The 23555-nt window shown below is 40.7% G+C and overlaps 1 protein-coding gene across 1 annotated transcript in view; it reads right to left on the bottom strand.

The window, feature by feature from the left end:
* Nucleotides 1-557: 557 nt before the first annotated feature.
* Nucleotides 558-23555, bottom strand: part of LOC115035489 (connector enhancer of kinase suppressor of ras 3-like) — a 41414-nt gene continuing 18416 nt past the window's right edge. The window contains exons 4-25 of the mRNA XM_029493335.1: nt 23260-23347; nt 19745-19786; nt 18816-18935; nt 18565-18624; nt 17716-17784; nt 17488-17634; nt 16007-16131; nt 15310-15497; nt 15140-15226; nt 14810-15060; nt 12636-12673; nt 10885-10927; nt 6886-6939; nt 6343-6382; nt 5654-5823; nt 4642-4715; nt 3995-4066; nt 3587-3651; nt 3066-3190; nt 2530-2884; nt 1928-2115; nt 558-1763 (exon numbers count right to left, since the gene is read on the bottom strand). Coding sequence (XP_029349195.1) covers nt 1563-1763; nt 1928-2115; nt 2530-2884; nt 3066-3190; nt 3587-3651; nt 3995-4066; nt 4642-4715; nt 5654-5823; nt 6343-6382; nt 6886-6939; nt 10885-10927; nt 12636-12673; nt 14810-15060; nt 15140-15226; nt 15310-15497; nt 16007-16131; nt 17488-17634; nt 17716-17784; nt 18565-18624; nt 18816-18935; nt 19745-19786; nt 23260-23347 — 2602 coding nt within the window. The 3' untranslated portion in view covers nt 558-1562. The remainder of the gene's footprint in view (nt 1764-1927; nt 2116-2529; nt 2885-3065; nt 3191-3586; nt 3652-3994; nt 4067-4641; nt 4716-5653; nt 5824-6342; nt 6383-6885; nt 6940-10884; nt 10928-12635; nt 12674-14809; nt 15061-15139; nt 15227-15309; nt 15498-16006; nt 16132-17487; nt 17635-17715; nt 17785-18564; nt 18625-18815; nt 18936-19744; nt 19787-23259; nt 23348-23555) is intronic.

Raw genomic sequence — 23555 nt, 5'->3', positions numbered from 1 at the left:
CTGTGGAGGAAGAACCTTCAGCCCCACCTGAGGTCTTGAGTACTTTGTCATTGTCATTCAGAATATATCTGTGTGTTGCTCTGTGCTACTTTCCTTCAAAAAGCAGCTGCTGTCCAGTACAAGCCTGTCTCCTGAAGTCTGCAACAGCCTTCCTCCTCATGACTTGTTTCTTGATCTCATTTGCAGTCAGGTGTGAGACATCTTTATCTTCAGGTGTGTGCCTGTGCAACTCATGTCAAACTAACTCAATTCACCACAGGTGGACTCAAGTCAGGGAGTAGAAACAACTCAGATGATCAAGCAAGATAGAAGGCACCTGAGCTAAATGTTGATTGTCACAAAAAATGGTCTGAATAGACTATTTTGAGTTTTACACTTTAAATACATTTTATTTTCTTGTGTTCACAATATGAAATGTTGACTATAGCTCCCTAACATGAGGTCAAAAGATGTTGTGATGGGGTGGGTTTCTAAATGTGTGACAACGGTTGCCATACACAGTCTGTGATATTGCCCACATTAATCACAATTAAACCACAGTGGGGGAAAAAATTAACTAATTTAACAACATTTTATTTCCCTGCACATGCAATCTCACTGACTTCCGTAACAGAATAGCGATAACACAGAATTAACACCACATTTACAACTATTTACACCATTTATTAAACAGACATCAGATAAAATGTAGCTCAGAAAAAAATGCATCTTTGTGCCTGGAGCTTGTTTGGGCCAATATCAGTAGGTGTGTCAGGACCTCCATCTTGGCCTGAGCTCTGCTCTGTGGAGGTGTGACTGGGTGAGGTCACATAATCACCCACTGTATGTTACCATTAGACCATCTTCTCAACTAGTACAGGGTTTGGTTAGCTGGTATAATTTAATGCTGATTTCCTGAGAATGGTCTACCACAAAATTCTGTCTCAAATCAAATGGCATTAGTCAGTAAGAAAGCCTTTATCCCATTTGTAATAAAATATAAATGAAGGTGTCTGTTACTGTTGTTTGTCATTAACTTTGAGATTTTTCATTTAAAACACCTTGTTTTGGTTTGGCAGAACACAAAACCACAAAGTCTTTCCATAGTGTGATGTCATTTCAAGGACTAGTAACTGCTTAAATCATAACACTTTCAGTGAATTTTAAATCTAGCAGGCAATGAAGGTGCATGGCACCAATAAGAGAATGGAAGCAGGTAAAAACTCACTACATATGAAATCAAAACAAACATACTGTAAAAAAAGTGTTTTTCCATGCAGAAAACAATGGATACACAATTTCAATGTACTCCATTCTTCCACATATTAAGACAATGTATGTGCACAGAATTACATAAAAAAATACATTAAAAAGAAGCAGTAAAAGTAACACTAAAAAGCAATGTAAATACTTTTCATGTAATGTCTGCACCATCTCCACTTAGGAGCTAAAACACTCTTCTTCACCATTTAGGTACTTGTTGAACAGCTGTCTGAAGTGAAAACATCATATCCAAAGTATGTGAGTGTGATGTCCTCTTAGTCCTGACACAGAGAGGACTTTTTTTAAGTCATATGGAGAGTTTATAAACTGGTCTCTACCAATGGGGCATCACTGACTGATGCTACAGCTTTTGTGGTGTCTGATGCCACTTCCTGCTCTTTTTTGGCACAGATCTCCTGCACCAAGAGCGCGTTGCCCTCTTTCCATTCTCTGAACTTTCGTGATGTGAGTTGTTGGTCTGACAGCACTTGCTCTATTGCCTGTAGGTCTGCTTCTTTTGACTGGGACAGGAAAGAGGATGCAAAGGTAATGGGAAAAATGAAATGAGAACATTAATAAGCACTCCATATTCTACAAAGATCAACAATTTTTGTGATTCACTCATTATTTTCTAATAGTATAATAGAAAATCATCTGTAACAGACTACTAAAGCAGAGAGCATACCTTTAATGTGCTGTTGAGTGCTCTCACCAGGTGTAGTTTATCATTGATAGTATGGTTTTTACAGCGTTTTATGAAAGATGCCCTGAATTCCCTTTTCGTGGATGGTTTACGATCTCCTATTGGTGACAGGCTTGCCTGTTTTAGATGGATATAAAGCCTTTCCATCTCATCTGAGCTGTTCCCATGACCTGAAACAAGTTCACAACAGCATCACTACACGTCACAAAGATCAATCTGAGTTAAAGCGAAAGCAAAATGCATTAGTTCTGGTACTTCTTAATCACACATAACATTTCAGTGCTGCTTAATGAAACTTAGGCAGCTCACAGATACAGAAGGCAGGAAGCATTACAATGCCTGAAACAATGAACACATGACAGCTAATACATCAGCAAGCACGTCTGTTTGAGCTGTGGATGTTCTCAGCTAACATCTTTTTGTCCAACTAAAAATGGTAAAGCTACAAATTAATATTCTATGTCCTTTACTAATACTGAAGGTTTGCTGACAAATTGAAACTACTGACTTAAAACTATCAACAAAAGTTGAAAGGTAAGCTGTTAAGGTCAGTTTTTAAAGTCCCACAACTAAATAAGTCTCACCTTCATCTCCAGCATCTAAAACGTCCTTCTGTGCTTCACCCTCTGCAGCAAAGCTTTGCTCAATGGCCCCTCTTCCTGACGACGTCTGTGGAGCTGAGCTTTCCAACACCTGGGAGTCTTCCTGCTCTTCCTCCGTCTCTTCTTGTGGATGTGGATGTGAATGTACTTGAACTGGGCACACCACTGCTGTTTCCCCAGCAGGATGAGACGCCTGTGAGACCAGATCCAACCAGGACTGCCGGTGCTTGGTAAGTGAGGAGACAGAACCTTGCGATGTCATCGTACTGACGGGTGACGAGAGTGAACCATTGGCTTCACTGGTGACAGTGGAGGAGTATGGGGGAGGAAGGGTGCCCTGAAAAACAAATATCCACAGTCAGACATAATAATCTGGCATAAACTAGTCATGGGTTTCAATCGTGGTAGAGTAGTTTCATTACATTATATGCATTTTCTCGCACTGCGAGAATACAGTGTGAATACAGCAGTGCCAACATTCAGCGTATGGCAGGCTCCTGTGTTGTAACATGGCTGACCTGATGTGTGCTACCAGGCACTGCAGATGCTTCCAAAGAGTCCCGCAGGGTCTGTTCAGAGTATGGCGGAGGGGGGATCTCTGTGCTTTCAGCCTCTTCATGGTCACTGGCTTCACTATAACACTCTAAATGCCCAAAGGGTTTTGTAGAGGGGATGACACACACAAAGTTAGAAACCATAACAAGAAAATGCAACTGAAATCCCGATGACATTGCATTCGTTTTGTTGTTGTTGTTTGTTTAACTCTAAAATGACCACAGATGATCAGTGGTTGTTAACTTATGTCCATAATCCTAATAAGGTCAGAAAATCATCAGAGCTCTCATCAAGAGAAAAACACAAGATCACAGCAAAAAGCAAGAAAAAAATCGTTTTTGTTTTTTTTTTCAAATGGAGGACCTCATATCACATATTTTTTATTAACACTAAAAGCTACAGGCTACAGTGTTAAAAAGTATTAGACATCTGAGATACATCCTTTTTTTTTTTTTTTTTATTAATTAACGACATTGGTGCTTACCGGCTGTAGGATTTTGTTCAGTTTGCTCATAGCGAATGGATGCTAGTCCAAGCTTATTCAACCAACTGAAAGCAAACAAAAACATGGTCAATGGCAAAATTGAGAATGCAGTTGAAAACTGTTGTGCAATCTGCATTCTACCTCATCTGAACTGGTTTCAGGTCATTTGTTTCTCTCTTACTCTCTGTACTTATATATACACAGTGCATACAATATTTTAATCCAGCCTCATTCCAACATAGTTGCTGTCATATGTTATTTTCATTGTTTGTCAGACAATGAACAAGTTTGTGTTAGTGTCTGAAAACTAAGACTGCATGTTAACATGAAAAATGTTAGTCCAGGCAAAAATAACAGAGAAAACTTACACACCAGTACCACACCAATGTGGGATGAAAAATTACTTACATATTCATCTCCTCGTTGCTCTCAGCAGCAAAATAAAACATCATGACTTGAGGGTGACAGGCTTTAAACGCACTGAGGAAGGAAAAATACATGAAGCAGTATTCAGTAATAGTCTGAAGTCATATTTAGCATTTATGAAATAAACATGACATACTGTATGTTCCACTTCAGTCGTCACTTTGACTAGAAGAACTTTTTCAGAGCTATTCATTGGATGTGGGAACACTTAGATATTAGAAACTATTCACACTTTAGGTTTTACTCTTGACATGAAATTGTTACAGATGTGATTTTCCAGACTCAGGCCAAGCAGTTTCTTCTTGGGTTCATTCCAGAGAATCTGATATCTGTCTGTTTATTCTTGCTTTCTCTCAGTTGTTACACCTCATAAAGACAAATATGACCTTCCACATTAAGTACAATCAACTGAGCAGCCCACAGGTAGTTACCAGTCAAAGTGTAAAAACATCACTGAGAAATCAGCCACCTTAACTAAATTTCATACATCCAAAACAATGCCATGAATAGTTCCAGTTCTACTTTTTAATACTAAATACTTTCTGCACTGCAGATCTAGTTCTTTTTAATTCAAACCAGTTGCATGTGAAATTGGCTGAATAAGCGAGAACAGGACACTATGAGCTTACTGTTTCTTTTTGCACTCTATGGCTCTGTCAATCATGAAGTTGGTGAGGTCAATAAAGCCCTCTGCTTTTTCTGCCTGCAACACAGATTGAACAAGAGTGATCGTTAGAACAAAGTGATGATTTGAAACCACATCCTGTGAAAGACACCTGTCACTATATTGCAGCAGGCTACTTCTTCTCTTTTTGTGACATCATGTGATGACAGATTTTGACAAGTGTAAAAAATATAAAAAAAAGTCTCTATAAAAGTCTCAGCCCAACAGTGAAATGACACCCAAAGGTAACATTAGGACTGGATAGCCATAGTCAGACATAACTTATTCTGCTGTGTCATTCAGCAGCACACATGTAATGCACTGGTTCACATTTCTTCAAGATGAAGAAAAAAATTGGTCAATATAGTTTAGAGCTAAACACTCAGCAGTGCACCAAATGCGTCATCATCTGCTGCTAGAAAAAGCTCCCTGAGTTAATTTTATTGTTGTTTGAGACATGTTTGCTGTAAACTGGAGGGCTCAGCTGTTGCAGGGAATTACTGAGGGTTTTGGCTTTTTGTGTGTGTGTGTGTGTGTGTAAAATATATTTGAGAACAATTTTTTCAGCATTTATACTTCCAGTGCAAACAACTTATCTTAATTCTGAGGGACACAGTCAAGCTGAGGAAAATCACAAAGCAATTGGAAACTGACTACCAAAGGAAAATCCTCATCATCATGTTGCTTCAAATAGTTAAACCACATCTTGTACTTGTTTATATGTGTATACTTTTTTCCATCAACAATTTGTTGTATTTGCAACATAAGGAGTCTTGGAGCGATCGCAAGAAGATAGCAAGTAGGAGAGCGACAAACTGAAACTTGGCCTAATTTAAAACATTTTTAATATACATGGGAATTGTGGAACTACAGTTGAAATTTTAAATTGATGATCCGCGACAGCCATCTCAAATGTGTGGCTCAGATTGTATCTGCATCATCAACAGATAATGAGGTGGAACAAAGAAAATACTCACCATCTGGTTGGTGTACCAGTAGAGTGCTGTCTTCTTCAGCACAAACCAGTACTTCTTCCACTTGATACCCAGGAAGCCTTTGCTCTCTTTCTTCCTGTACAGCCAGCCCTGGTGGTCTGGCTGACCAAGCTCTTTCACTGAGATTCGTCTTCTGCTCATCGTACCATTGCCTGTGCACAAAAAACATGCATGCACATGAATGCACAGTTCCCCTCACTGCTGTCCACAGAGAGGCAAAGGCACAGTAACAGTAAATCTCCAATATCACATTCGAGAAAGATTGAAATCTTGAAACAAAAAAAAAAAAAAAGCGTCCCCATTTGAGTCAAACTAAGTCATCTTATGTAGCCAATTATCAAATGAGCTCTAAAAATAGGAATGAAAAAACCCACACAACAACCAGAATGAGTCAGTTAAGGAGAGCTATGGTGCATTTAGCCTACCTGTACTCTTAATACAACTTGCCAGCAATGACAAAAATTCAAGTTTGCTTCCCAGAAGGACTGATCCTATGCCACGCAGAGCTAAAATAGATGAGAAGTGAAGTGAAACTAGCCGAGTGCTGTCTAAAAGCCCTCTGTACACACCAATTGCCCTGCCACTTCACACACACCCACAGAGGGGCCAAATTATAGTTGTTGGCACCCACAGAGAGAAAGTCAGAAGGTGTTCTTGAATGACAAACTTACCTCCTCGGTTCTTCTTCCTAGACTTGTTTCGGAGGGAGACCTTCAGGAGAAGAGCAGTGGAGGACAATGTGAGGCAGCAGGGAAAAAGAAAAACATTAGTTGTTTTGGACCAGAGAACAGAGACAAGAGGCTGTCTGGAACATCCTGTTTCTCACCAACAGTGTCACAAGCGTTCTTTTAGCTGCTCTCTCAAACTCTCTACAGATACACACACACACACACACACACACACACACACACACAAAGCCACCTACATCCTCTGCAACATCCTCATCTGTGACATGACTTTCGGTCTTCTGTTTTATGCTTTTTTGCTTTGTTATTTTTTAAACGTAAGGCGAACCAAAGAAGAAATTTGCGAAGCTATTCACCTGGATGATGTAGGAAACCTTGTTTCTATAAATACCAATTGTTGTCATCATGAAATAGCAGAAGCAGAAGTACACAGCCATTATGGGAGATGTGGGGTTTCTCTTTCAAACTCAGACTCTGAAGTAAATGTCATCCACCAAAAAAAAAAAAGAAATAAAAATCAGCACTTACTGGGTTGTAGTCATCGGCAGCCATGGATGGGGACACAGATATGGGGAAGGCAGCCTAGTGAAAAGAACCAGAACACACAATACATTCACAGATGTGTGGGCTAACTGTATTACTGCTCAGATAAATTGGCAGAAAATGAGCAATTTCTTGCTCCAGCAAGACAAGAGGAAGTGACGTCTTGGGCACAGAGATGATGTTTCTCAATTTGATATTTTTTTAGAGTGAAAAAAAAAAAAAAACTCACTATGAAATGAAATCACAAGAAGGGGAATAATCCTCCTTCCTTCTAGTCAGTCAAAAGGTTTAAAATTTAGAAAGTTAATGTGGATGAACAGGACTGACTTACAGTGACACCACAATAATGACTGTCAGCAGTTTCATTGAATGTTTGACACAAAAAACAAATACCTAGAGATAAAAACACTGTGGATACAAAAGTGTAAAACTATTTTGGCAAAGCATTCTCAGACCAAACTGTATCTAAATAGTGATTCTGCTGAAACTATAACATCTAAAAATGCTTTTTTATGTGCATGTTTTAGTAGCTCAAAGAAACACGTGAACAGTGACACAAAAGACATTGAGAAATCCAAATTGCCAATGTTGACTAACTTCCTCAGCATGATTGAGTTCCTCATTTGGAAAATAACAAAACTGCCAGAGAGTCAGGGAGGATATTACTGGTACACAATGACAAACACAGCTCATTGTAAGAAAGCCAGTCACAATATAATGCATTTTAAATACAGCACAGATTAAAAATTGTTTTTCATATAGCCTTGACATTATATCAGAATGAGTGCTCTGTGAGAGAGAGAGACAGAGAAAAAACAAACAAAAAAAAACAAAACAAAAAAAAAAAACACACCCCGAGAAACTGTGAAAGCACAAGTGGTGGTCTGGTTATAGGGTCTTCGATTCAAGTCTCACATTCAATCACTCATCATAATCTCAATCTACAAAAGACCTTGATGAGCACAGGAACAAAGAACAGGAAGACTCATACCTGGTTCTGTAAAACCTAACGCATTCACGTGTAGTCCACACACTTTAGCCCAGGATCTTCTGAGACTCTAAAAGCTCACACAATGGCTGTATGAAACTATGAGTGTGTGTAGGTCTGTGCTTTGCACAACGCACATGCATCAGATCTGAATAAATTGGTTGCCTGTATTGAGCTAGATGTTCACCACCACATAAACCACAGCACAGGCAAAACAGTAATGTTGTCTGTATGTTGAGTAACCAACTTCCTGTTTGATTTTTTCCTTGCAAACATGGAAAAGATTAAAGTGAAAAAATAATCAAAATATCTAACATTTTCCAAATTTCTCTTTCACGTGCACAAACATTACATACAACCAAAACGACTCTTTGGTGTTTATTAGATTACAAACATCATGTGGTGTGGAGTTCGCACTCCTTTAACTCTTTCAGACAGTCTCAACAGGACTCTCCATCAGTACTTTACCTTCCACCAAAATCTTAAAGATTGAAGTTTGGCCCGAAAACTCAGCTCAAAGTCTGACCAAACTTTGGCCAACATGTCGGTTCCGAAGAAAGCGCAAATCGGAACGGGAGGCCGGCGGCTCCAGGTGAGCCCGGACCTGTTTGGATGTAGCCCATCGCAGACACCGGCTCACACTCAACAGGTTCACCTCTGGAAAGGCGGAACTTTTCATTTTTGTTTAGCGCAGCTTTGGCTTCGGTTATTATTATTATGATTATTATTTCGTTTTGTTAATATTTGTCAGATGAATTCAATAATTTCTTTCAAGAACTGCTCGCAGTTCGCGCTTATGGCCAGTAGATGTCGCTAAGTCCCAACTATGTAACAAGCCACCACAAAAACAGACAGACCAGGATTTTGTTTTACTCCATTAAATTAGAGTTTAGGAAAAAGTAGGTGTTTACACAGTTTACCCAATTCTACTTGTTATAGCTTAGGTCATTGGATTACATTATTAAAATGTAGACTCCAGTCAAAACTTGTGCAATCCCCCCTTCTGACATCACAGAGTACTTTCATCAGCATGGACAAGTGCCACGAAGTGTAAACATCACAGCATTAATATGGCTTCCTTTAGAAAGAATGAGAGAAATTAGTGTTTCATCCTAGAGTCCACTGGCAGCTCAGGGCCTGATCAACACCCTTAGGTGCTTCGGTGGGATAGCTGGGTCTGTAGCCACAACATCACTGTTCGATCTGTAGCCATGCAGAGGATGTTGCTTGGATATTCTGGCGTAACTGTGTGTGTGTCAGGACAGTGGTAAACCAGCAGACACATTCCTGGGTCCTGTGTTATTATAGTCTCCGTTTCATTTCTACTTAAACAGACAGGGGCCTCTTCTCTCTCTCCTCTGGCTTTTGTACTGCAGAGAGTGGACTGAAGTGACCATAAAGAGAGCCCCCCCCCGCCCCCACACACCCTCATCCCTTTATATCTGCCACATTCTCACACTATAGTTTCCTATTTGGTTCACTCCCATTTGCCAACCTATCTTTCGGATCCATAGTAAGTAACTTCCTTGTATTTCGACACGACTCTTCAAATGTGTCACCTTTTAACATTTCAATTAAATTACGCTTCAGTTAAACTAATTCACACTCTATTCATGTCTGTATTGAGTGAGAAAAACCTCAGCAGGCCACTCTAGGAGCATTTTGCAGAGGCCGGGTTTTGGTGGAAGTGAGGCAATATTTTGCATGCGACTAATGTCAAAGGCTTGAAGGACTCACGGGAATGCAGATTGGTCACACTATTGTCGCGCTCAATCTCCCATCATGATCCATGCTGAGAATTGTCATGGCACTTAACTAATGTCCTCCCCCTCCCACCCAGAAACTGTCAGTTTGTGTGAGAGAGAGGAATGAGCGAGGGGAGACATAGAGTGGCTATTCTTTAGCAGGGGAATGTCACAGTGTAAAGGGGGAAGGGTGCAGGGCGGGTGATATCAGATTCTAGTTTGCTCATTTTGATGGCATGGCAGCTGATCAACAACTCAGTTTAGATTTTTCTCTATGTGCATTTTATAAATCTAATTGCGGCATTGAATGGAAAACCTCTGTGCAGCTCATGTGTCTGTTCAGGCATACATATGAATAAAGCCAGTGACAAAGAACAAAAGCTAAAATTCTCCATTCATCTACGTATTTAACCTTCTATTCCATATAAATACTGACAGCAGGGTCAAGGCTTTCTTGTTTGGCACAACAAGAAGTCATCATAGGACCATAAATCTCTACAATGCTCACCTGCCACTGTTGTCCATGTGACCCGTGTGGAGGTGAATGAGTGGTATGTGTCACTGAGGGACTGACATTAACTCATGTTACTGTGGTATATGCTCTTTGTGTGCGTGTGTGTGTGTGTGTGTGTGCAAAGACAGAAAAGCAATCCTCATTTTGCCCCCGTAATGATTCCATTTTCACATCCACCATAGCTAATAGGTGTTGGATCAATTTTCCACAAGCCGTATATTTGATGAGGAACAAGACTCTACTCAGGGCTAGCAGCTCTGTGAAGCCGTGCTTTGAAATTACGTTGCTACATGAAATTCTGAGCAACGAGAAGATAAGATTGTTTATTAGTCCCTTATTGAGGAAATTTGTGTAGGATCTATCCCCTGTGGACCATGAAAGTCTCTAAAAATATTTTGGCAATTCAAACTTTACAGTAACTTAGACGTGAGATACTGAAGTGGCGGACTCACTTCGTAGAATCATGCTGCCAGTGTTGCCAAAAAGGAAGAAGAATATGCTGTAGGTTTGGCTTGTGTGTGAGATGGTGATAGATTGTGGAGGTTGTCAGATGTCACTTTGAAATGTAATGGGCCTGTAACTAAGGCCTTTGGTTTCACCACCTCCTGCCAGGGCTGAGGCCAGTGACATTCCTCACATTGCACAGTGTTTTTTTATCAAAGCCACACACACATACGCACAAATTAAATGACTACAAACACTTGATTTTAAAGTCGACGGGACCAATAGATACTTACTGCTTGAGAGAAAGACCAGGATCGTATATGTGGATGATTATACCTGTAAGAACAGAGTAGATACATCCAAAGTCAACACATTAATGGTTTAAAACAACCCACTTAAACTGATGTCAGTACTTTACAGTAATGTTTTCTTGTACACAACTTAGATCAGACAAAAGTGTCTCTAGAAAACACATATTTACTGCTTCCCACCTCATTCGTAACCATTCATTATCCCTATCTATCTTCCAGTGTGGCTTACTTTGATTTGGCCTGAACTAAACGGATCCCATGAAGACTGTTTAAGTGTCAGCATTCAGTTGGTGAGGCAGCGGTTCTGATGATACGTTTGGCAACCAGCCCCAGCAGCATGGACGCACAAGAAGCTTGTTCCCAATTCTCAAAATACTTGATTTACCTCAGTTGAGCCTCACCCTGAATGAAATTATGAAACTGTCTCTGGCTTGTTTTTCTTGTCTGTCCATGGCAAAAATGTCATCCATAATTTTTTACATCTTTGTCAGCTCCTAAATTACTAGTTTGCTTACGGAGAATGTTTTTTTTTTTTCCCCCAACAGTTATGCAACTTCAAATTCTTGTTGATATAGATTATAATACCACTTGAGAACAGCTCACACGTTTTTATACTGCAGCTAAAAGACAAAACAAATGAAACTGATGCATCATATTCTCCGCTTTTTCATCAGGATACAGCTTTGTTTTCAAAGATTACCAAAGTAAAATTAATGTGACACGGTTAAATCTACTGCCAATCAAATCCCTTTGCTTTAAACCCCACCACACCATCAATGAGTCACCTGCTTATCTGCCAGATTTACTGTAGCATCTTTCTAGATACTCCAAATGTGAGTAATATGTTTTGATTGAGCGTGCAAAAAACTGGATGCATTGTGCTGGAGCGTCACTCTGAGAATAGACGTACCAGGGAGGGTGGGGGCATTGTGCAAGGCATTTAGTCATTGATCACAGCGTTAATGTGGGGAGTCACACCTCAGGCCCTGCATCCAAGACCAAAGAATGGAGCAGAAATCCTCAGAAGTCATCATATTTTATGGTGGGATGGAGTTATTTATGGTCGGAAGCGAATCATGATTCGTCATAACTTTGACATTTCTAAAGATTCACCATGATGTGAAGGTGTCTTGGGGGTGGATGACGAAAGATAGACACACACATGAGAGACAATCACATCTAAAATATAACCTACAAGTGTCCATACTGCTTAATATTAAGCTCTAAATTGCAATGAATCAAGACTATTATATATTTGTAAGGGATTTTAAGGTTAAAATAGTGTTTCAGTGAAGAAGTTGAATAAGGTTTGAGTGCATTTAGCCTTCGCAGTAGGTATAAGTATAATTTATTTTTTCTTATTAGACGAGGAAATTCAACAGTACATATTATTAGTGTTTCTTCATTCTCCGGCTGAATCAGAGTAGTGATACGAGGTTTTTCACAGACAAGCTCAGCTGTGATTTACCATCTTATTACCGCAGTTTTTAACATTAGTCTCAAACATCGATTGAGAATTTTTGAATAGTATGCCTATTGTTTTCAAACTAAAAGCTTTCATCGTGTTTCTTTGTCCTAAAGCGTCCTTTCCCTGATGATAAAAGCAGCCCACCCACTGACCCTGCACCCTGTGGCTCGGGTTAAAGAGATTCCAGTCTGCTGTCACTCCCCGTAAGAAAAGTGGACCCACCCTGCTCTTATGTTTCCCATCTGACAGACATAGAGGAACTCACCGGTTGAGGAAGTCACTGCTAGAGTTCCAGTCAGAGCCCTGTGATACATAAAGATCTATACGTTAACACGTGTTGGTGAGGGGGGTCTTACTGCTGATCTTGTTTTGGCTCATAGCTCATAGCCAAGACTAGCATAAGACTTAATGAGGTGGCACTTATATGTTGACTGTGAAACTGCAGCATCTTCTATGGCGGGCAACTACATTGTGCTATTACATTTAATAGCACACAATTTGTGTTGTGGTAAGACTGCTGTCGTCTGCATAACAAGAAAAAACAAAAACAAAACATTCATCACATTCACATAACTGTAGTAAATTAACAAAAAAATATTCCACATGCACAGTCTACTAATAATTCAGCATATCACCCCCATTGCAGGCATAACATGTTAGTGGTTAGTAAACATAGCAGCGGGTTACACAGAGTGCAGGTAGTATTTAAGCAGACCACAGCTTTTCAGAAAGTGCAAATTAGTGATGACCGCAAGCGACTATTACTTGGCAAGCTTGGGCAAAGCAAGACATTGGGAAGAAGAGGTGGAGGGGAGATAAGAGAAAAGACCCGTCTTGATCAAGTAAACACATGCATAGAGAGACGCAGGCAAAAGGAAAAGAGGTGAGAGTGGTGGGTGGTTTTCGGCAGCAGTCAGATCTTCAGCTTCATGATGCATGGTGCTGATCCTTCCCAGGAAAACACTTCAAATCAGTGAAAATGGCAAAAGCTGGAAGGGAAGGTAATTCTAACCTCACATTTAAAGGCAACATATTTTGAGAAATAAGCTTCCCTGATGGAAAAACCTGCTTTGACCATATGGTCCCCAAGCTAGAATTTTAAGTTCATCAAAGAGGCAAGTAGTTACATAACCATCACCATCTGAGACTGGAAAAGGTAACTTGACATCAGCTATCCTATTTCACTACACACTTACAAAAAACCAAAACACAGAAGCAGGGTTCCCCACAAAGGTCAGAGCAGGTGAGAAAGAGAGCCGGCGCAAACACTCCAAATGAACTAAAGCTTCCCTTCAATTAAAATTAGAATAACAGTTGAGTGGCGCAGGTTTCAGAACAGAAATGTTTACACCCCATGCTACATTTTAGTTACACTTTGAGCAGTAATACCACACATAATAGCAAAATAAAGACAATACAAAAGATCACTGAAGTAACTGCAATTTTTAATAATCGCTATTCAAATCTTACAAAAGGCAGATAAAGCAATAACAGACACTTTTTTCTCTCTGTATCGTCTTAATAATACTGTCATTCTGTCACCTGTGATGTGTGGCCTGTCCATAGCAGGAGCTAATAAAAAGCCATTTGACCTGTGTCCTAAAAGATTGGTTCAAAACACTGGTTTTAAAAGACCTGTTATTACTGTCAACCAGCTCTGTACCTGGGACGCTTTAGAGTTTACTGAATAGAGTGCATAGCTTCGAAATCTGCACACTCGTGATAAGGTATAACAATTCTTTTTCCCAACCAGAATAGCACTGTCAACTGAAGTGACTTCAAAAATATTTCTGAAATGTATGCATAGCTTACAAGAGGCAACCACTGGCAGAGGGTAACGTAACGTAACTAACTGATCACAAATGTGCAATTTGAAAAAGAAAAAAACAAAAATCAAACCAAACATGTTGAGTAAAAGCACTGTTTCACTAACAAAATATGCTCTTTTTTCACGTGATTTTATTTATTTTTTTACTTATATAAGCAAATAAAAACAAAAGAAGCAAATTGCTGAAGTAATATCAGGCAAGTTTTCGGAAATATTAAATAATGATATCAAAGAGCATTCAAACCAAAACACTTAATATGTACAAAGGAGTCCAGAGACAGCACACAAGGCCAAAGTGTCTTCAACCTGAACAAACTGCATCCTCTTGAGGCAGAGAGGGGATTGTGGGCAGTGTTAAAGGGGTAATGACACAATGTAGTTAGCACTACAAAAGCAGGTTTGGTTGAGGAGTAGTAGTTGGTAGTAGTGACACCAGGGAAATATGGAGTTTGGGGAGAGAGGAGTGTGAGAAAGCCCGAAGCTGCCAAAAAAAACAGCTTGACGTTAAAAATCAAAGGCACTGAGGAAGACACAAGACAGGGAACAGGGAGCCCCGGAGAGGAAGCGCATCATCAGTGAGTCAATAGCTTAAGGCGCGTGATCCAACTGACCAGTAGTGAGCGTTCTGCTGTTGTGCGCTTGGAGACAGGGGCAATGGGGGTCTTCTTCCCGTCGTCCTGGTAGGGGATGGTAGCGCTGTTGTGGAGGTCTGAGTTGGAATAGTAACGGCTGCCCCGGATGTGATCCACTCTGATGAGGTGACGCTCCCCTGCGGGCCTATAGGGCGGGGACACTGAGGGGACCTCCTCTGCTATGGTGGGGATCCTCTCATTGCTCAGGTATCGGTACAGGAGGTCTTCACCTAAAACGTTTAAAAAGCATTTAAGTTGAAATACATAAACATCTGCCATTGTTGTTTAAGACCTCAAAAAAGCTTGTACCTTTCCTTCCCTGTGCCCAGGGCTTAGCGTAGGGATCTACCACTCCAACACACGTGTCCACTGGCATGGACAGAGGCCGGGGCTTTCCTAGAAGCCGGAGTAATTGACATTTAAGAATGACATTATTTTAAGATGGTAAATATTCAATACACTGGTGACAAAATACTGACCACGTGAAGGCTTGTGCTCCCTCATTCTGGGCTGAACTACATTGGCTGTGATGGGACAGCCCATGCTGAGTTTGTCATAATCTGCAATGGGGCAGCGTCTCCTGCTCTCCTGGTCCAGAAAGGAGTTGGGCGACTCAGAGCCCTTTGGTCTTTTACTAATGCTGGACAAGGAGTCAGTTTTAGCCTCTCTGCAGGGAGAAACAAACACTTGATTATCCATCAAAGCACAATATGCCAATCCACGGGCTAAAATATGAAGCTGAAGGCCAGGAATAGGGAGATGTAAAAATAAATATGCTTCGAAGTTCTTTTTTAGAAATTTTGTTTCTTCAGCACTTTAAAAGAAGTGGCCACGTTCTGTCATTTTCCTGGAGGTGGAAGATGAAGCAGCAGTTGCATAAGGACTCAGGTGGTGCTGGTGGGAGCAGAGTGGGCTGAAGATGAGTAGAACAGAGGGCGCAGTAGGAGGGGAAAGCAGCTAGGGGACATATTCATTATCCACCAGCCTCAAAGGCCTGGGAGAGGAGGTGTGGGAAAGGTTGACTGGATCATGTACCGCAGGGAGGAAGTTGGCCTCCATCATTCTTATTAATAGTTCTTTTGGCTGTTTTCTGGCTTATAATGAATGCCTTAACTTTTTCCAATTCAACTCATTGAATTAAACTGCATGTGTGGAAAGATAATGAGATGAGCTCACCTTGGTGTGTATGGCATGGGAGGGGGAGGGGGGATGTACAAGTCCAGGATAGCAGGCTTCTCTTTTTTGGTCGTTCCATTAGCTGAACTGCAGGGAGACTGGGCCCTGATCAAGGAGGAGTTGGTCTGGAAAACACAGAATAATTAATGAGTCTAAACTTTAAATGTGGCATACAGTAAAGAATCAGTGAAAGAAGGTTTTGTCTTATCTTAGCAATGCTTCTCATGTACATCTAGATGGATAAACATGAGTTGACTGTTCAAAACAAACTAAAAATAAATTAAGTCATAGCTTGCTGCTTCCTACAGTAAGTGTTGCTTTAAAATACAGCTAAGTATAACTTGTTGGCAAATGGGAGGAGTTCACCAGAAGTGGTGAGGCATTTAAGTGCTTGTGTGTGTCTTCCTGAGTATAAACCTTCTTGTTTGAGGTATGGAAAGATTGTAAGTGAAGTCCAAAATAGTCTGAGAGACGTGTACTTAAATCTGCGCTCATCTACCACAGTTATGTTTCTCAACATTCAACATTCATTCTTCTTCGCTACCATTTGCATCAGACTGAAATGTTTCATCTGATGGCGCAATATAGTAGATCTTATATATCAATGACAAACTAAATATCCCATCTAACATCTTGTGAATCATCTTCCCCACCTTCTCCAATTGGCTCCCATGTATACAAACTACATAGTATTACAAAGCCAGTGGTATTCAGTCTTGAATCAAGGTGTGCGATTTGTCTCCTGTTTTGCCTCCTGGGGCGTTATCACCGATAAACTGAGATGGCTGACTTTGATACCTCTGTCTACTTGTTAAAACAAGATGTTGGTGGACATGTTGACATTGGCCACCTTTCAGCTGAGATTGTATGTTGTTTTAAGAAACCTACACTTATCTGATATCTTCTCATTTTGCCCTCTGAGGCTATAGAACTGAGAAACAGGCCGCACATGATAAGACAGTGCTAGTCTAAGCTAACAATGGTCTTATTGTCTCCCTGGCAAATGGGACTCAGGTGCGAGGCATGCTTAAAAGCTTATGTGTTCACATAAAGGACAGCGACAGTCACATATCCTTATTTGGCCCAATATCTATCAGTTAGCACTGGGTCTTCTTTGAACAACACCCAATTTCACAGTTCTCTGACAACATCTCATTGGTCATTGGCTTCTAATAAATGGGACTGAATCTAACCAGCCTGGAAGCTTTATCTCCCAGATTGAATGGATGACATCATGAGACTTTGTTTTTTCAGCCTCTGATGCTGCACTTGATAAAAAGCTCAGTGCTGCATCAACTGAGCCGGCAGCACTTTCAGGGTGGCTCCATGACACTTGTCTGAACTTGCCCTTTTGGAACCAACACCCTGAAAATCTGATAATTGGTTGACAATGACACAAGGAAACCTGTGAAACCTGTAAGGATGAAAGACAAAAGTGTGTGTGTGTGTGTGTGTGTGTATGTGTGCTTGTGTGGATATACTTGAGGTACTGGGGGCTTCCAGCGCATGTTCTTGAGTGGGGCGGGGCTGAAACCTGTCGTGCCAGTGGGCCTCTTCTTTAGGAGGAGAACTACACCTTTGGGGTCCTCCCTCAGTTTGACAACCAGGTTCTTCAGCTGCCAGCCCACCTGGTTAGCATTTTAGTTAGTTATTTATGTTCAAATCTGTAGATTTTTAGAGTATATTCAACTGCAAATTCAGGTTCTCACCACTGTCTGCTGATTAACCTGTATCACTTCATCGCCTGCATGGATCTTCCTGGTTAGGTCAGCAGGTGACTTTAAGGACAAACAGACACTTATAAAGTCAAGGCCTGACTCCAAACATTTGTGCAACAATCCACCTGTTGCCAACGCAAAACTTGTTAACCTTGCAGAAATTAAAGCAACCTTACTTCTTTTCTGCCTGATTATAATTGTTTCTGCCTTTGCATACAGGAAGGAAAAAGCTGATTCAATTACTTAATCATGTTCAAAATCGTGAGAAAATTCAAACAACACTCTGTTAAAGAATATCAGTTCCACGTTTTTTTTTGTCACACAGATGTCAAATGGGATTAACTAGTCATTATTGCTGATGATTCAGATGTTGATTCACAATTAAGGGCGAGAGGTGTCAAGATCCAACTGTGGCAGAGATGCTGCTCCGTTAGTCACTGGCTGCTTGTGTGTATGTGTGTTTGTATGCGCCTCTTGGGGGCAGGAATCCTTTTTGTAAATATCATATTTAGTGGTTTGTGAAGTAAAGAAACAAGCTATTCACTTTAGTGATGATCAGTTCTTCAAATCTTCAGCCAAAGTAACACAGTGTGCCCTCAGTATTAGAGGAGGAAGGTGAAAAGGAGGATGAGGAAAGATGAGTGAAGTGTTTGAACTAATATTGAGTTTGCTCTGGGTTGATTATTTGATGGGCTATTTAACTAGCAACAAAAATGGTGAGTTGACTAACCGCACTCTGTGATACAATCGGATTTGTTTCACAGATCACATGAATTTGCAACGTTCAGGCATAGAAATTGGATGGATATACTGTAGTGGTCAACATGCTCACAAACTTACATGTTCTGTGGTTCCTGTGATGACATGTAACCCATCGTAGGTAGACTTGATGTACATCCCCTAAGCAAGAATAAGAAAAGAAACCACACAGACACATGTCAACCTTACTTATGGTTTTGGTTAAAATAGCCTATAGGGCGGGGACCCAAAAGGGGACGAATGTATGACAGAAAGGGTCACAATTTGACACATAGCATGCATTCCTTGTTTGAGGCAGCAAGTTTATGGAAAAAAATTCCCAGTATTCCTACCAAACCCTCTCCCGGCTTGATGTTGGTCAGCTGGACTTCTTCCAAGCAGGCGGACTGGCTCATCAGGGGGTCAGAGGTTGTTCTCACAGTCTGATCACAGATGTTGTTCAGAATCTTTGACTGCAGAGGAAAAAAGCACAAGGCAACCATAATAGGAAACACAAGACTCCAGCAACCCTCTAACTTGGATTATAAGTGATGAATAAAATCATCTAATGGTAAGTTGTACCTTTGATAGTCAGTGGAGGTTTCGTGTGCTTTGCAGGTTTCAACAAGCAATGCTGCTGTTCTACTTACCTTATCTTTCATCAGTTTTTTGTCTTACTACCTTTGTACATGGCTCTGTGCAGGTATATTCAAGTTTAATGGAGAGCTTAATGAGTTAAATGGGGCCATTAGTGTGCTATTAAGCAGAAGTACCTGTACACACAGTGAATCAATCATGTGCACGCACCTCTTCTTTTTGTTCTGATCCTTGCCCATTTTAGAATACAAACTGTAATATGTCATGATTAAAAGGGCCTTTTCTATTGCAAACACTTTTTGTTTTGAACAAATATTGTACATATACATATACATTTATAAGAAAGAACTTAGAAGAAAATAAAAGGTAGCACAGGCAGTACAGGCTGGGAACAAAGGCAAGAGCCAGACAATACAATATTTTACAAAGGCAACGTCAACTCTACTATTGACTCGTCTGAGAGAGAGACAGACTGTTAGAAGAAGCCCAGTTGGCCTTAGGAGTCTGGAGAGTGTTAGCAACAAGAAACACTGATTGATGACCTGGATGACTTGGACCTTCCTCTTCCACTGGCAATCCTATAGATATGCCTGCTCTTAAAGACATTTTCCCCTTTTACAGGAAATCCAGTGCCTTCTGCAGTTTACATTATAGGATACCAAGAGAAGAGATAGAGTTTACTTACAACTTCTAGGATCTTCTCTTCCATCTCATAAACACTGCAGTCCTGTTGCACAGAAGACAGTGATGACAGATGAGACTTGTGAGCAGTAAACAACGGGAAAAAGGAGGAGGTCGTTCAATGGTTGGAGAGGGGAAAAAGTATAGGGTTTGGGTAAATACAATATAAGCAGCCTTCCAGATATAGAGCTGAGAAAAATGGAGAGCAGCCACAAAGAAACAGCTTATAGCTTCAAATTACCTCTTTGCCTAAATTCTGGGGATGCTGTAATTGTATAATGCCCCGTTTGGTTCAGCAAACTATATTGCAACCTAATGACCATATGAACACGCACATTGTAATGAAAATATGCCAATGACGTGCTGAGAAAAAATTTTGCAAAAATGCTCAGAAGCTGTCATGCAAGGGGCCTTTTTTACTCAGACAAGACACAGTAGCTGTGACCTTGACTGTTTGGGGAAAAGGAGCACTAAAACACAGAACAGTATCCTCTATACAAGATGGGTAGACTGCAGCTGGACTGGACACAGCTGAGGCAACAGCCTCTCCTGACAACTGTGTTGGTGGTAGAGAAAGGGCCCCTGGTTAGGAAAGGAGGTGGCGTTCACTGTGTATTATTTGTGGGGGAGGGGAAGGCTCCGTGGGGAGCCATCCATCAAAACACAGGTGAACTACTTCCGTCATTAGCAGAGAGCACTCAGAGCCCCAACAACCCACAAACCTTTGTTGATGAAAGAAAAAGGGAAAGTGATGTTATGGCTAAGTATTAGCAACATGCATAGGCATATGATATTTACAAAGACTGCTCTGTTGCTCTTTATTGTGTTGACAAAAAATGGTGGGGTCGAGCAAGTTTTTCCATATTTCAATAGCATGCACATTCCTCTGCGTTAAAGGCAAGCATCTGTGTTCAAATGCACTTGGCCTGTAATACTGTTGGTTCGTTTGCATGGACAACATTTGCATGACTGTCAGTGGCCATGGGCAATGGTTTTGCATTAAGGCAGTCCTTAATAATTATGTTTGATCTGTGTTGGAGTGCATACATGAAGGACTAAACTTCTTTGATTAAGTTCAATTTGTTTTGTACTCAGTGAAAATTAAAAAGGAAGATAAACAATGAGATTTGAAAACAGCAAATTACAATAGCTTTAATTTGACATGTATTGGTCCCAAAATGATGTTTAAATACAATATATTTTCTTAAGTAAGCCAAGATCATGTGGTCTTTTTAAGAAGGAATTTGGCTATGCTTGCATAAACATACAGCTGCATATTTCCATGAACTGTACAATGTTTGGATGTCTATGCTGTTGAATGAGCCAAGAGGGATGAGCTAAAAATACATATTTTGATGCTTAGAGTTTTCAAAACAAAACTATGTTGTTATAAGCTGCAGACATGGCTTGGCACATCGCCCATGGAGCTTTAACATTTACAGAACATTTCTCATGTTTCATAGTACAACCAAATGATGTGAAAACAATATCACAGATAATCCTTCTAAGATCTGTTCGTGATATCTGAAATAATCCCATTTCTTTGTAAAAAACTAAAATCCTTCTAGTAGACAGGAGCTGGATCATAACTGAGCACAGAGAAGCTGAAGGACAGTCCCCTGGGTGTACTGATCCTGTACGTTATGGACTTGATCCCACAGCCGGTGTGGATCAGATGACTCTGTGCAGTTCTATGGGCCTTTGATCTGCCACCAGAGCGGATTTACATGGCCGAGCAATGAAGTGGCCAAAGAGTGCTGGCACAAACCTGTGGAGTAGTTACACTTTGCACTGGAGTGAGGTAAACATCTGCAATATTGAAGGCCAGGCTTTCTTCCAACATCCTGTTATTCATACAGTATCAATATGTGGAGGATATAATTGTTGGAGTTGAGTGTTTGGCCTTCTCAGTGGAATCGCTGTCTGTTTTTCTACTAAAAATAAAGAAAAAAGCTACGTATCTCATTCAAAAATTCAGGAGTGGGAAGCATGAACAAAAGACACAGGGGATCGATGGAAAATGTGTTCTTTGAAAGAGAGTGACCTCCACGCCAACAGATCAGTCAAGATGGGTGATGCTTTCACAGTTTTATGGCTGTGTCCCATTGTGCGTACACACAGGCTTCATTCAGGCGGAACACATAAACTGTGTGATCTGAAAAGCCCTAATTCCTGGCTGAAGTTCATGAACGAGCTGGACAAACTTCACGCTGTCCTCCCCAATCATAAAACTAATCACTGAGGCTGTCTCCTGGGTAAGCCATTTCATTAACCAGTGGCTCATATGCTTGTCATTTTTATCTAAATGAAAAAAAAAAAAAAAAAAAGGTAGAAAACGATGGGAGACTCAGTGAATGCAATTTTGCAGCCTGGTGTAAAAATTCAGATCTGTCTCTGCAGCTCTGCACAGTTAAAATCAACAATGAATTGATTTAAAAACTAACAAGGGACCAAACCACCGCTCCCCTCCAGCTGTTGGAGGAAACTAATCGCTCTGGTCTTACAAGACTCTTTCAGCACCTATTAGGAGTTCATTCTACACCATAACCTCTGTATTCACATTGCAGTGTGGGAAACATACACCCCCCTCTCTCCTGGATGACCATGACCGAAACACTCACAGTAAATCACCAAAGGAACTGAAAACCCAGACTCTGGTGAGGAAATGGGCACTCTGGGAAAGGAATGTATTTTGATGCAATAATCCTCTACAATCGACACCTGCAGCCTCAGTGGCTACTTTCCCTGGTAGTTTATAAAGAGTTGATGGTTGGGGTCTGCTTGGGACAAAATCTGTCCGGTAAAGAAATGGCATACATAAGGATAATTGAGTAAAAGCTGCTCACTGGCTGTCTGTCTTGAATACATATGCATGGCCAACAAGTGCTGGTGAGTGAAACTAGCACAAGTAGATAGCCACTTGTACCATGATGCAATGCTGTAGCAATTCTTGACAGCAAGTTTTCAAAATAATGTGGCTGTCAATGTTTGCTGATGGTCTGTTTTAACTGTTAGCCATCTTTCTGGCAGTCATATGGACCAACTTCTCAATCCTGCGTAAAACCTACACACAGGAAGTGCTTTCAGACAGTTTGGTCTCCTGCTCTGAGCAAAAGAAAAATCAGGAACCACATGGCTGAGGGAGAATGACAGCCCGGGGAATGTTGGCAGGCACCTTTAAAAGAGCGCCAGGGGGTTTTATGAAACTGGAAACACAAAAGTGATGTTTACCATAAAACGTCTACGCACTTAGGGGGTCTCGTTATTAGCCAGCGTGTGGAAGAAAAAAATCCCAAGAAAAACATCAGCCTTTGCAATAATGTGCTCAGACTGCTGGCTTCAGGTTCATCTCATGGCTGCCAGACCACATTTCCCATAACTCTGTGCTCTAACACATTATACTTTGTGTCTGGGCCCCCAAGCTGGTATGTACTCAGTGGAAAAAGCTATTGTGTGTGTCTGTGTGTGTTTCCTTGGGGCTGACTGCCTGTGTGCTGTTGAACCAACTAGCATACAGACCTGTTGAACTGTGGTGGTGAGCTCCAGGCACAACTGAATGATCTTGTTCTTGGTAGTTGTGAAGTCACTGATCCCCGTAAGAGGTGTCCTGCAAGTTGGCATAGAAGGGAAATGGACAACATTAGGAAGCAGTGATGGACTACAGAGTTGTATACGAGTTTGACTCACTCAAACTGCTTGACTGAACAATTTTAGAGATGTAAATATCCAAAGTAATCAAGTCACAAAAATGGTGAAAACAGAAACAGTGGATATACTGTATATGGCTGAAGCTATAACAAAGCAGACTCAGTGAA

Source organism: Echeneis naucrates, chromosome 22, assembly GCF_900963305.1.
Source record: "Echeneis naucrates chromosome 22, fEcheNa1.1, whole genome shotgun sequence".
Lineage (NCBI taxonomy): Eukaryota > Metazoa > Chordata > Actinopteri > Carangiformes > Echeneidae > Echeneis > Echeneis naucrates.
This window is presented reverse-complemented; position numbering and strand designations above follow the sequence as displayed.